The 14,986-nt window shown below is 41.6% G+C and overlaps 1 protein-coding gene across 7 annotated transcripts in view; it reads right to left on the bottom strand.

The window, feature by feature from the left end:
- Greb1l (GREB1 like retinoic acid receptor coactivator) overlaps positions 1-14,986 on the bottom strand; it is a 236,824-nt gene that overhangs the window by 106,428 nt on the left and 115,410 nt on the right. For 4 of the 7 annotated variants that reach the window (XM_039097272.2, XM_039097265.2, XM_039097270.2 and 1 more), the window contains exons 2-4: positions 14,326-14,432; positions 4,904-5,063; positions 4,512-4,709 (exon numbers count right to left, since the gene is read on the bottom strand). In XM_039097272.2, the coding sequence (XP_038953200.1) occupies positions 4,512-4,709; positions 4,904-5,060 (355 nt within the window). In that variant the 5' untranslated portion in view covers positions 5,061-5,063; positions 14,326-14,432. Of the gene's footprint in view, positions 1-4,511; positions 4,710-4,903; positions 5,064-9,816; positions 9,996-14,325; positions 14,433-14,986 lie in introns of all 7 variants that reach the window. The other 3 variants (XM_039097267.2, XM_039097269.2, XM_039097268.2) reach the window with 2 other exon arrangements.

Genomic DNA, 14,986 nt, shown 5'->3' with positions numbered 1-14,986 from the left:
TGGCTAAACAGAGGTGAGAAGGCATTAGGTGAAGAGTGACCAAAGACGGGGGTTTTTTGTTAATAAATGAAAGAACTATTATTTCAAAGTGATTTCTGAAAATGAAAATTACATAATCCACTTAAATAAAGAAGCACAAATAGCTTTAGATTAGGGCTTCCTGTTTATGGTGGGAGGACAGAGGTAAAAGTAATGATCAGTAAACAATGACTGGCCCTGCAAGAAGCATGCATGATTTCATGGCTTTTTTATACTTGAGTGAAGAGAAAATGTAAGGGGCCGAGTTTGTAAAAAGGTGGCAAGAACCAACCACTAGAAAGCTTCCAATGTCTGAAAATGGGACTCTCTAAATTACAATACATTCAGCAGTATCGTGTATAACACAAAACAGAAAGTAGGTGTCCGTAAGGATGGAATTAAATGGTTGAACAAATGAATCGCCGCGACGAGGTAAAACTTCAAATAAACACAGCTACTCTGCCCACAGGGTGCGCATTTCTTCCACACCATGGGGTGTGGTGTGAGAAGACACTGCTTCAGGTAACTAAGTTCAGCACCCAGCAGTAATGGGAGGTACTGACACTGGGCGCTCTTGGAATAATGTGATGGACATGGCATTACACCTCTATGGTCTTCATCTCGACCTGGAGCCTCGGAGCCATCGGAAGAGATAGATTCTTCCAATAAGGTTGTTTCTGATAACTTCTTTGACTGATACTCCTAAAATTGCCAGAGCTATCAAAACCAGGAAAGAACTTTTAAAAACTGTTACATCCAAGAGGAACCTAAGGAGATAACACAACTAAATCTGGTGTAATATTCTTGATAGGATTATGGCTCACAAAAGGACATTAGGTAAAAGCAAGGAACCAAAGCAAACCATAGCCTTAATTGTTAAACTTAATAAAAATATATAAGCATGTAGCAAATGTGCTTCCTGTACTCTGCTGTTCATAGGTGAAATTATATATGTATACAAATGGAAATACTGGCTTGCATTTTCTATAAATGTCAAGCTGCTCCTAAAAATAGTCTTGTAAAGTACTTTCCTGTCTTCTAGTTACTTGCCAAGAGAAGCCTCAGGCAATTTAATTAAAAAGAAAGAATGAGGTGAGGAGAGAAGGGAGAGTGAGGTCTGAGTAGTTCAGGAAGAAATCAGTTCATTCATGGCCAAAGACAGTCAGAGTCAATGGAAAGTTACTCAGTTCAGTTTGTAAGTCTCTTCAATATTTCAAAGTTCATCTACCAAGGGCCTGGTGTTTTTCTGTAAACATTTCTTAACTGTTTCTCCTAAGCTCATTGTCAGGCATTAGCACAGCTACAGAATCCATGAAATGTAACTGGATTTCCAGACCCACAAGATCCCAGTATCCGGTGTGGCAGGGAGAGGACGCTGAATGGCTCGTATGATCACTGTTCAGAAGCCACAGAGGACCACCTCAGAGCACTCCACGAATGTCTCGGCTGTTACTGTCCACAGGAAGGAAAGACAGTTACTTATATGGGTGGATGACTTGCTTCACAAACTTGCTCTTGGAATCACTTCACTTCTGAGAGCAAAAGAGCCTACACTCTTTTGTGACAAATGATTTTAATTAAAACACGGTGGTGGTGACAGCAGAGGGCTTTCTTTATAAACTTCATCTGCATTTTCTTAAGAAAATAGCCAAGGTTTCCACTTCATAGAAAGAGATTTGTGCCTTCCAATTATCTCCAACTTTAAGGCTCCAGAGTAAATAAAGGGGGGGGGGCATTTACTAACACAGCAGTAAATCCAAACTAAAGCAATCAAGGCATCATTCAGAGGCGGAAAATCTGGCTGCTCTTCACCTGCACAGACAATCAACCGCCTCCCAGCAGGGTAGGAACCCACCCCATTCCAATAATTTACATAAGAAATTAGCAACCAAAATTTACCTATGAATGGCAAGCCTCAGCAGCCCATCAGATGTCAAGTATCTGCTTATCTAAATTGCCTCTAAAAATAGCTTTAAGGTGCCTTAAGCCTTAGGTAAATAGGGGTTCTGAGGAGCTGGAAGGTGGTCTTTTCACACCAGGCCACAGTCGGTCACATCCCTTTCAGTGCTGGTTTTGTGAGCACAGCTTTGGGATTGTTTTCCTTTTGAGCAAGACAATTCTTAGAACTTTCTTGGAGCAAGCAAAATCGACAATACTGTGTGAAATATAAAATACCAAGTTATAAGTGGCTTTTTATTTTAAATGCCATCTTACAATGAGGGGGGAAGTTAAGTAGGGTCGTGAACAAGGCTCAGGAAGTGGAAGCAGTGGATGCAGTAATTAAGAGTACAGAATTGTTTTCAGAATGTGTTGGCTTTGAATCTTCTATTCTGGTGGGGGACATTTTTTTATTCTCAGCAAAATTGCCTGCCTTTACCTTTAAATTCACCATTGCTCTTTCGGAGCTGAGGTAGAAAGATCACCCCAAATTCTATAGCCTCAGCTTCAGTTAAACATTAGCCTGAGTTAGAGTTAGACCTTGACATAGATATACAGACTGTATCCAAACCTGGTATAGTTTTGTTGATTTGTTTTCTTTGGGACTGGATCTCACCATGTAGTCCCGGCTGCCTGGAATTCACTAAGTATATCAGGCTAACCTTTAACTCACAGAAATCCACCCCCTCTGCCTCTCTAGTGCAGGGATTAAAGGCATGTTATTTTTGGGTCATCAAGTTTATTTCTTGGTACCTTTTCAAAATATTTGGTTATAAATAACACCACTGGGAAATTGAGAACCTAACCCAAGTACTGAAAGTCAGGGAAAAACTTTCTTCTTCTTCATGCTTTGGGGAAAAAATTGCTTAATAGCCCAAGTACTGAAAGATTGGGAAAACCCTTCCCCATGTTTTAGAAGGCAGTTTGCTTGATTCACAATCATCTCCTAAGTTTTTACTCTGATTCTATTTAATTATCACATGTAATTCAGTTCTCAATGAGATGCTGTCATTTAAAGCACAGTTAAACGTAACTTGTTACTTCATGAGCTGACTACTCAGTTAAAGGAAAAGGTGTGCTGATAATACAAATCAAAGAAACAGCAACACAATGCTGTCAGTGTCCACATCTCCATGACTTTAAAGGCCTGTGGCACATCAGTAATGAGTAAGTCTGGGCAAAGAGCAGACTGGGTAAGTGGAGGCAGATCCATAAGAAATGATGCACTGTGGGCAGGCCTAACTCGAAGAACACTGATGGATATACCTTCTAGGGATACTTGTGAGCTATAGGAGGATTGATTATTCAGGTCTCTTTCCCCTCTAGCAAGAGGATCTGGACCCTTCTATGGGTTTTCAGCTTCTCAGAGAAGTAGGAATTCAAAATAAAACAAACTCTCAAACAAGGACAACTATTTTTCTGGCTTTCCTTGGGTAAGGCTGTAGTTTACATCAAATTATTTGTTTTCCAAGCTTTGGCAGGAAATTGTCTTGAGATCTGGAACCTTCTTGTTATCTTCCCCCATGTTTCCTCAAGCTTTTCATTCTCTGACACCAGGCAGGTTAATGTCAGTCTGAATGTAAAAGTCACCCCCCGCCCACCACACACACACACACACACACACACACACACACCACACACACACTAATTAGGTGGGCAATCAGAACCCCACAGCTATGTGGAGGGAAGAAGGTAGAGTTTAAGTTGGAATATTGCCAAAACCACAAAACAATAAAAACATTAGAAACCAGGGTTCCCTCATTTAAAATGTTGTTAAAAGTGTGGCAGGAAATAAAGCTGACTTGGACAAATCGAATGAGATCACCAGCCAGTGTGGTGGTGCACAGCTTAATCCCAGCACTGGCAGGAGAGTCAGTTATAGAAATCTCTGTGAGTTGGAGGCCAGCCTGCCCTATACAGTGAGTTCCAGGCCAGCTCACAGTGCAAATGAAACATAGACTCAAAAAACAGAGAAACGGACAGACAGACAGAGAATCAAACTACATGATATTTATAGAAGATTTATATTTTACCTCTGCACTCAGTAAGTGTAGCTGTCAGGGCAGCGAGATAGCTCAGTAGGCAAAGGTGCCTGCCAGCGAGAATGACTGTTGGAGTTTGAGCATGCCCAATGTGGAAGGAGAGAACCTGTTTCTGAAAGCCATCCTCTTGTCCATGACTGTGCCATGCGTCAAGAGCATCCCCAAACAAACATATAACACACACACTATACATAAACAAATTTGATAAAAATTATCTGGAGACGGACTAAAAGGAGAAGAAAGATGAAACCTTGCTTGAATAGAAGCTCAGGAGAAAGTAAATTCTTGTGCCTGAACTTGCGTTAGCACAGATCCTCTCCGGGAAATGGTTTAACTGTGAACCCCAGTGTCTTCATCTACAAGAGCCTGTAGGACTTGTGTTTCCAATAGACAACTGTTATGAGCCCTTAAGAGATCATGGGGGAGAGGACATAGCCACTCGCTCCTTCCGTGCCTGGTGTCCAGATGATATTACAATACAAAACCAAAGAGAGCTGAAAAGTGCAAACCTACCATCTGTTGTGCAAGATCCTTCCGGGGCAGGTTTTTGTGAGTAGGGAATTGGTGGGCTGTTTGAGTCAGACATTTCTTCTTCATCTTCATCATCTTCCATTTCATTCATTGCTACGTTGTGAGAAAAATCCAGGCTGCCATTTTGAGTGTAGCGGTGTACTAGGTCTTTATCTAGATCCTCCACCTTCGGTTTGACATCTGTTTAAGCCAGGAGACCAATGCAAATTTAATTTTAAAGAAGATGCTTATGGAAAACTGATTACAAGAGGAATCTGAAGGAGGTCTTTGAAGAGGGGGAGCCTAGCATTTTAACATTTGTTTGAGTCCCCAGGATTTAGAATCCCCACTTCTTTTGAAAGGAGTCTAGAAATGCCTGCAATTGAGAAACTTACCTGCAGATGAGAAAGGGTGTTGGTCCGGGTCCAGATAGAGCTGGGAAAAGATTGGCCGTGGCACTGCAGTACTACATCTGAGCGAGGCTTCTATGGAGTTGTGTAGAGCTTCCTCAAATCTAGCAGATTTCAATTGCCCAGCATACGAGTTCCCCATGGTCTGTACCAGCACATCCCAATGAGAAAAGAGGAAGGAAAACTTTGTATTAGATGTTTATGTCCTAAAACTCCATGTATGGGGCTGGAGAGATGGCTATTAAGAGTACTTGTTGCTCTTGCACAAGACCTGGGTTGGGTTCACAGCGCCCATGTGGTGGGCACAACCATCTGTAACTCAGATCTAAGGGATCTGGACATCTTCTGACAACCACAGGGACTTCTTACCCATAATTAGTAGAGCAACTCCAAAGGTGGCATATTAGCCTTAGTCCAGTGCAAAGTGCCTGGAAGTCTCATCTCTTCTTAGCCTACTGACAGCCTGACGAGTCAGTTGTCATTACATGTCCCAGAAACAACATTCTCCAGGAGGTATTTTCAATTGAATTAAAGGTTACATAATCTTTAATTACTTTTATTTGAGCGTTTTGCCTCCACGAACGAATGTGTGCACCTATGCATGCTTAGTGCAGGCAGAGGTATGAAGAAGCCTCTGGAATTGGGGTTATGGGTGGCAGTGAGCTCCCCTGTGAATGGTATAAATGATTTTACCTACTGAACCATCTCGCCAGCTCCCTAAGCACACACTCTTAACTCTGTCTCCTGATCACGTAAGAAGTAAATGCCAGATTCATATACACAGGGCAAACCAATAATGCTCTGAATAAAGACATTAAGTTAGCATAAAAATGGGAAGTGGAGCTTTACTGTCATGTACTTAGTGTAAAAGGAGCAGCAATAAAAATATAAAGGGCAGAGAGCTGGTCCAGGGCTTTCTTTAGCACAGACTATAATGTTTTCTACCCTTGAAAGCCTCACACTATTGAAGGAATCCCAAAAAAAAAGCCCTGTCTGTGTAACAGATTCTAAACACCATGCATAATACTTAAGGTCACTGGGATCACTGGCATTTATCAGCACATGGGAACCCAATGCCTGAGATGGGGAACCCCTGCTAAAATGTATGTAGGGAATAAACGACTAGAAAATGGAGAAAGACCTTCAAAGTTAGTCATTAAAGCAAACAAGAGAGCAAAGATGGCACTGATTTCCATATTGCAGGCCTTCCAGGGACCATCGGCCACTTTTGTGATGGAACTAGAAAGGACGGTAGACAACAGTGTGGCCCTTTCTGCACCACTAATTAACTGCTCCAAGTGCAGATGGAACCCGCTGCAAACCACTACGCTACTGTGGGCAGTTTCTGCTCTCGGCTTTTCCCTTTCCATAGGAAGGTAGAGTACTGGGGTGGAAGTAAGCAGGCAGTCCCTCTCTGATGGGCTTACAAAGAGGGTGAGAAAAGGGATGCTGGGGAAATAGATTCCAGCTACTTGCCACAGACCCACCCCCCAATTTCTTCTCTCCTGCAAATGAAAAGCAAAACAGTGTATTAACTACCAGGAACTGACAGACCGTGTCCCCACCAACAGCTCCCATTGGGCAAAGAGGAGAGGCATGAAACACAGAATGCACACTGATCAAAGCATATTTACAATATAAAAACCTATGGATAAGTTTGCTGCTCAAGAATAAAAGCAGAGTTCTTCTTAGAAAGACATACAAAAACAAAATGAAATATCTAACTGACCCCTATTGCATGAAAAAGGAGGGGGTATGTGTATATGGTGTTATGGCTGTCTTTTAAAGTAACCCTGGTTGTTAGTGATTTCTTAAATGAGGATTTTCAGTTAATAACGGGATACCAGAAGAATACTAGAAGTATAAAACAATCACGTTGCAACTACTAATGGGTATTTGAGTAGGCAGTGGTACAGAGAGACCACTGGGTAGAGGGCTGAGGGAAGCTTTGTAATGGGAAAAATCAGCTATCCTCTTGAACCCTGACGTGAGGTAGTGAGAAACTGTGGGCCTCACCACGGAGGCCATGTAAATGAAGCACACATCCCACCCAGAAAGTGCCAAGACATGAAGCAAATCTAGTCAAGTCTCAGAGAGAACTGCTTGCTAGATGAGTCCCCTGAAACCACAAAGGAACAAACAGACCCAGAACTAGGTTTCTACAAATGATCAGTGCCATCCCACTTTTAAACTAAGATTCAAATTTAAACTGAAGGAAAATGTACATTATCTTCATGTTTCAACATGTTTGAAACAGAAAGGGGGGAGAGTAGCTGTGTGCAGTGGTGCACACCTGTGTTGCATAGCACTCTGTGCTGAGGCAGGAGTACTCATTGCAAGTTCCAGGATATCCTGGGCTAATGGTGACTATGGGGGAGGGGGGAGTAAAGACAGTATGTCCTTTTAGTGGGGTGAACCATATGGGGTTTTTATTGTTTCTCTTTTGAGATTATTTGAAGGCAGAATTTATTGATAGCACAGAAAAAGAGGCAGCTTTGTGCAACTTACTAGATTGTTGTTCCCTCTGCCTTCACAGCCATTATCATGCACTTTCCACACTTGACACTACCTGTCATTACCAGCTCCCACTACCGAGAACCTTGCAGTCAAGCACATAGGCTCTAAAGTTGATTCCTGCCTTATGGTTTCCTGGGTGGCCCTGCCTACTTCATCTCTCATTTGTGAAACGGGGACAAGGCTGCCAATCTAATTTTTATGAGACTAAATGAGATTTTGAATTTATAAAGTCTTATATAAAGTGCCTATACAGAATCATGTGCATAAAGAGTTAGTAGAAAAGTTTGCTTTTGTTTCGGTGTCTTAGCATTGGCTACATTAGAATGACTAAAAAAGACAAACACTCCTTGTGTTGGGAGCCACAGCGGTTGGTTCTAGGTCTCGGCTTCGGTCACACATAACTCTCAATATAAAAGTCCCAAAAGCTGCTATTTACCATTATGTATAATTCACTAAAACATTTTATGTCAGATAGGGAAATCCTGAATAACGTTTGACACCAAGTGCTACTCAACAGCTCTCCCAGGCCAATGGGAATGTTCCATGTATGTATTCACCTCCAACACATGGTGTCTGTAAGCCACGTGTAATGGCCAAGACCTGAAACGTGGCTTTGTGAGTGTGCACCTTAACTACTTGTACTTAATTTAAACAGTGCATGTGTCAAGCAGACATCTTACTGGCATAGGCAATCAGTGGGAGATGGCTACTGCTTAGGTTCAGAGGACTCGGTTGGTTATGAGCTTGAACATCTTTCCCAAGCTCTTCCAGCAATACAATTTGATTTTTCAGAAGGAAAGGAAGCATCGTTGCACTGCAGATTATATGCTTCTTCTCACTAACATATTCACTATGGGTTTAAGGTTATAGTTCAGTAGCAGACTGAAAGAGATGCTGTGTGGCTCTCAAACAAATACACCAAGTTCAGGCCTTTTAAGTTTATAGGGAGCTTTTAAACCCAAACTAAAAACAAATGCACACTCTTAGCGTTTTATTGTTTACTTATTTACTGATGCTAGTGATCGACCCCAGTCCTTGTGTGTGCTAAGTGTGTGCTCTGCTATTGAGCTAAATCTCAGCTGAGTTCATTCTTTTAAAGAGACATTCGTTGCCCTTAATTATTTGTATTAACTGGGTTGAGTATTTGTTTAACTCCCTTATTTGATTGTGAGTTTGGGGGATGGGTTTTTGGGATCTTGTGAAACCAGAATTGAGGTGGGGGGAAGGGAGGGAGGGGATCAGGGAGGGAGAGAGAGAGAGAGAGAGAGAGAGAGAGAGAGAGAGAGATTGAATTTTTGTGTCTTGTGTCTTATTTAATTGTATGTTAAGCAGATTTGAGGAAATACTATCTCTTTCTAAGCAAATTCTGATATAGCACAAAGCTAAGCATGCATTCAAAACAAATGTCTTTAACTGCATTTTCAAATCCATCCTTTTCACTCAAGATATGAAAAAGCAATCAGATTAAAAGACAATGCTTCACCAGAAGGGAATTCCAGTAGAGGGAGGGGGACATCAACCCCCCCAAAAACTTCAACCCCCAATTTTTCCTGCCTACAAGATGCACAGGGATAAAGACGGAGCAGAGGTTGAGGGAATGGCCAACCAATGACTGCCCAACTTGAGACCCAGTCCTTTGGGAAAGAGCCAACTCAGACACTATTAATGATACTCTGTTATACCAGCAGACAGGAGCCTAGCATAACTGTCTCCTGAGAGGCTTCATCTAGCAGCAGATAGACCCACAGACACACATCAGGGAGTCTTGTAGAAAGTGGGGGATAGAATTGAACAGGGTGAAAGGATCAAGGTCATCTCCAGATGACCTACAAAGTCAACTAACTGGGGCTCCAGGGGGCTCACAGAGACTGAACCACTAACTAAAGAGCATGCAGGAGCTGGACCTAGGCCACTAGACATTTGTAGCAGATGTGAAGCTTGGTCTTCATGTTGGTTTCCTAACAGAGTGAGGACTGTATCTGACTCTGTCGCCTGCATTGGGTCCCCTTCTCCAAGCTGGACTGCCTAGTTGGGCCTCAGTGGGAGAGGAATGCTTAGTCCTCTTGGGTCTTGAAGTCCCAGGGCAGGGTGGTACCCAAGGTGGGCTTCCCCTTCTCTGAGGGTTCTGCTGAGGATGGGACTTGGGAGGAGGGGGGCTGTGATCAGGATGTAAAGTGAATAAATAAATAAACTAAAGAAAAACAAAACGGGAAGTGCTTCAGTCTTTTGTATCTTTAGATTAGGGAATGTCTATTTTGACAGGCTCTGAAGCCAATACTGATATTTTTTTAAAACAGTCTTAGTAACTTAATTCTAAATTCTACTGTTTTCAGTAGATCACACAATTGTCCTTAGCCATGGACAGAATCACTGTGACATACCCAGTGATTTCATAGCAATTTGGAAGACTGTTATAGGAAGACAAAGAAGGACTCTACTTCAATCTGTAACAAAGGGATACAGTATTCCTACTCGAAACCTTTACTTTCTTCCCTGAAATGCCAGGAATTCTTCTGTAAGCAAACCACATCTTGTCAGAACTCTGGAGTCGGTATAATTCCTGCGTAAGATCAAAGCAGCAGAGCGTCAGAGGCAGCAAGACCTCCATCATCATGTCACCAGAGCCCAATTTTTCACTAGGAAGAAAAGCCAATAATCCAGAGCAGAAAACATTAAATCCCGAGAAATGCTTCCAAAGTGTGGTTCCTCACATCCATGAGGACTGTCACAGACAGTGTTCAAATCTCTGTGGTTCTGGAGAACGCACTTCTGTGGGGGTTAAAAATCTGCATAAAGCTCTGGAGGCAGAAACTAATTTCCCAATTTAAAATGCAATTTAAAAGATACTACAAAAACAACTTTCTAAATGTCAATCAATACGTTTGGAAGTGTAGCAGCAAAGGCAAAGGAAATGATTTCTTCTTCTTCTTTTTTTTCTTAATTTCTCTTACTTAACTGTCCCCATCTGGTTTTTAAAGGACTGTTTAGAAAGTGAGCTATGAGCACTAACCCACTGGACACATAAGTAAGGACATATTAAAGACTTCAAGAGTCTGTTTGGTTTGAGGTGAGGGTAGGTGATTTAATACAGAAACAGGGTCCCCTTAGCATGCACCTGGGTAAGAATAAACCGTGCAAAGAGGGAAAAGAAATCCAGGTTCAAAGTAAGAAGAGTAAAATTCAGGTACATCTAAGGCCAGCAGATCAAATTGTGGTTCAGAATTAGAATCTGACATTTTTCTTAGACACTCTCATCAAACAGCTGCTTTTTACCAACACAATGTGAGCTTGGGGCTTTTTATAAATGCACCCACATTGTACAACTGTGAAGCAGCACATCCTGTTCTGATTGGGAGAACACACTAAAAGAGGAGGACACAGTTTCACAGAGAAGAGCAAGTGATCCTTCTGTCCCTGTGTGGAGCTCTTGCTTCCCCCATCCCTATTCCTGCCTCTCCACCTTGTCCTCCCCTTCCCCTCTTGTCCTCCATGTCCCCCAACCCGTGTTCTCCCTCTGCCCCCACATTTCCCCTCATCAGTCTTTCTTTATCTAATTAACTCTACTGACTGCATTTGTCAGATTTGCTGCAATTTCAATGCTACTTAAACAGCTGTGTGTTTTCTCCAGGCAATTATCAGCCACCACACTCAGGTTTCTAAATTAGTTGTTGAAAGGCACTTTAACCTTGAGAAAATAGACACCTGTATATATGTTCCCTGAATAGGACTCATTACTGAAAAAAGGACTGAAAAAAACCGCCATTTGCCTGTAGTTAATAAATACAGTAATCGCAACAACTAATTTGCAAATTATTAAGTGTTTAACAAGGGCTATCATATACATGGTTTTTCTTTATTATATTATTCTATATTAATATTTCTATGTTGGCACAAATGACTTCTTTCTATTTATGTATATGTGCACGATGTATAGAGTAGAATACTGTCATTATCTGTCTGCCAGGAGGCTAACATATTTTTCTTTTTAGTGTTATCAACTTTTTTCTTTTATTGGATATTTTCTTTATTTACATTTCAAATGTTATCCCCTTTCCCAGTTTCCCCTCCAGCAACCCTCTATCCCATCCCTCCCCTGCTTCTATGAGTGTGCTCCCCCACTCTCCCACTCACCCCTCCCACCTCCCCACCCTGGCATTCCCCTTCACTGGGTATCAGGAGGCTAACGTCTTTAAAGGTATTCACAAATCATCCAGCAAGGAGACCTCTCCCAGCAGACAGATTCTCCACACACCCCTTGTACTGCCTTTCTTGGCCAGGGTTGGAGATAGAACCCAGGGTATCACATATGCCAGGCAAGTGCTCTACCTCTGTGCGACACAACAGAACATTTTCATTATTGACTCTTACATTGATTTTTTTTCTTCCTGACACAGTATGTAAAAAACATTTTTTTTTCAGGAAAAATGGAGGCTTTGAGGTTAGCCATCAGCTCATAGTTCCCTTCTGTCAACTCTTTTTTTTTTTTTCCGGAGCTGGGGACTGAACCCAGGGCCTTGCGCTTCCTAGGCAAGTGCTCTATCACTGAGCTAAATCCCCAACCCTTCTTCTGTCAACTCTTAACAGTTATAATTTAAAGTCTGTAGGCCAGAGCTGTAGTTCAGTGGTTGAGTGCTGGCCTAGTATACTTGAGGCCCTGAGTTCAATCCCCAGAGCTACATGCACACATAGAAAATAATAATAACTAAAAAATTCTGAGCCAGGAAAATACTTCGTGTCATGTAAGCCCTTTTTAAACACAATAAAAACAAGTCCAAAGATAACATTCTAGAGTTAGCAGGTTTTGATATTTGAAAAAGGTTTACTAGTTCTCTGTGTGTAAGAAAGGTCTGAAGCACGTAGAATAATTTTGGAATTAATGTGACCAGTTCACTGCCCGGCATTCCCCTAACTGATTTCTGTTCCAAGACAAGGAAAAAGCAACATTTCAACAGTGCAAAATTCTCGGTTGAGACAGAAACATTAAAATAATAAACGTTCTGGAAAGCAAAGTCCACTTCAAATCCTAACTATTCTTTCAGACCTATGCTGAGTCTACGAGTCCTCACCAACATTTGGTGAGGATTATCCCTCCATTAGACAAAAGCTAGTGCTCCTTAAATAAATCAGGAGTTATTGCCAGGAGACTCATAAAACCTTTTCACAACACAGATTTTTCAAGGGACTCCTTTAAGGTTTTAGGAGGCTGCTCCTTTTACTAAGTAACAAAATACACCCCATGGTGTCTCGCTGACCCAGCTCAGCTGCCCTTTGACCTCTTCAATTGTTGAAGCCGATCACCAGGGCCCACAGACTTTGCCTACCATATCAAAAAGGCTAATGTTGCTTCCTCCTGGCACCTGGTGAAACAGAATGCAAGTTCTCGAGCTTTCCTCCCTCCTCCCTCCCTCTGACCGCTTTCCAGATGTTGAGCCGATACTGGGCTTCAGTGTCTTCGTGGTCATCATGAGAGAACAAACAGGGATGGGGCTGAAGTGGCAATGACCCTCTTGTTCTCTCTGGCCTCAAAGGGATACAGCGGGTCATAAAAGAGGAGGAGATCTTTGGCCTCCCTGGAAACCACCAGGCTCTTTAAACACACTGCAGCTTCCAAAGGGGGAAAGAGAGTTTGGGGTTCGTTCCTTCTAAAGGCCAAGCCTCACTTACACAGTCACCCTAAAGTCTCGTTCTTAACATTTTTTCTTGCTATGGGAGGAGGATGACCTCCATCACCCTTTCCCCTGAGTTAGAAGTGTTCTAAAAATAAAGCCAAAACATCCTATAAAACCTCTGTAACACATGTCTCAGAATATTAGTATGGGAAATAAATTTCAAATATATGTGACTAGTAAATACAATTTGAGTTTTTCCTGCATAACTGAGAGTCTAGAAGTCTCTTATCAAACAACTTGAAAGAAAATTACAATCACCAAAGAGGAGCCACAAGGTGCATCCTGGACAGGGCTGAGGGTGAGCATGATCAGGACGTGCTGTATACAAGGATGAAATTTCCAAAGAATAATAAAAGGAAGAGAAAAAAAGCCCAAGATGGGGGCGGAGTTAAGAGATTTATTTTTATTGATGTGCATGTGTGTACATGTCTGCGTGTGTGTAAGTCATGTGTGTGGACGCTACAGAGGATGTAAGACATTTTGGATCTCTTGGATCTGGAGTTTCAGATGGAGCACCTGATGTAGGTAATGGAAAAACTTCAGTCCTCTAGAAAAGTGATTAGTGAGCGCCTCTTCCCTCTCTGAGTGATTCTATCCACTGTGAGAGATTCTACCCTCTGTGAGGGTTTCAACCCACTGTGAGGGCTTCAACCCTCTGTGAGCGCATCTACCCACTGTGAGCGCTTCTACCCACTGTGAGGGCTTCAACCCTCTGTGAGCGCATCTACCCACTGTGAGCGCTTCTACCCACTGTGAGCGCTTCTCCACTCTGAGCGCTTCTATCCACTGTGAGCGCTTCTACCCACTGTGAGCTCTTCTAGAGCGCATCTACCCACTGTGAGAGATTCTACCCTCTGTGAGCACTTCTACCCACTGTGAGCGCTTCTACCCTCTGTGAGAGCTTCTACCCTCAGTGAGAGCTTCTGTCTGCTGAGCCTTCTCTTTAGCCTTTGAATTCTTTCTCTCTCCTTTTTTTTCTTCCCAGTTTATGTTGATAGGAAATACAGAGCTAGCTGAGAGAAAAATTTATTCTGGAGTAAGTTTTGCTGAAGGACTAGAGAAGATGCAGTGCAAGTAGGCACGTGGGGTAGAAAAGAACAAGAAAGGAGTATATGTAAGTGTAAGGATCAAATGCAATAGCTTTACTTAAACTGTAACTTAACTTCCCCAAATGAATTTGATCATGAAAAGTTTGAGAAGAAGAATATAATCATACAATACCTTGGTTCATATATTAACATTTTTAAATCATGTTCATGGTTAAGTTAGGCAGTCAACATCTCTGGGAGCTTGTTCTAGATTAGAATTTTCTTAAGGTTTCTTTGCACCTACAGAAACATAAAAACACAAGTTATTTCCAAGTGCCTTTTATTTTACAATAAAAAGTCTATATTACCTATAAAATCACAGAAGTCCTAGCTAACTTTGTACTTGTTACAATGGGCAAAAGCAAGATGTTTCCGCACTCTAATATATATTCAAATATATTCAAAAGGGATCATTTTTAAATCCCAGCCCTTCCTTCAGTGCAAGCTAAGCAAGTTTTTTTTGGCTAGTATTTACTATAACACTAAAAATCCGCAAAACACTTCTATCTTGGGAATGAAATTAATTCAAGGTAAATTTATCTGAAGACATTTGAGAATTTTATAATCCCTGATATTTGTCTAAAATTAATTTATTCAAAGAAATACAAAACAATCAAGTGTAACTAATACTGCAATAAAATTTTCCTACTTTTTGAGAGTCTTTAATGATTTCCAGGAAGAATTGCAGGAGGAGAAAAAGCGTATTTCTTACTTTTCTAACCAGTGTATTTGTAGGAGGTATTGAATTAATTTTAATTATCTACAGTAGATTAAATGATGTGCCTATTATTCTT

The sequence above is a fragment of the Rattus norvegicus genome, chromosome 18 (assembly GCF_036323735.1).
Source record: "Rattus norvegicus strain BN/NHsdMcwi chromosome 18, GRCr8, whole genome shotgun sequence".
NCBI classification, from domain to species: domain Eukaryota; kingdom Metazoa; phylum Chordata; class Mammalia; order Rodentia; family Muridae; genus Rattus; species Rattus norvegicus.
This window is presented reverse-complemented; position numbering and strand designations above follow the sequence as displayed.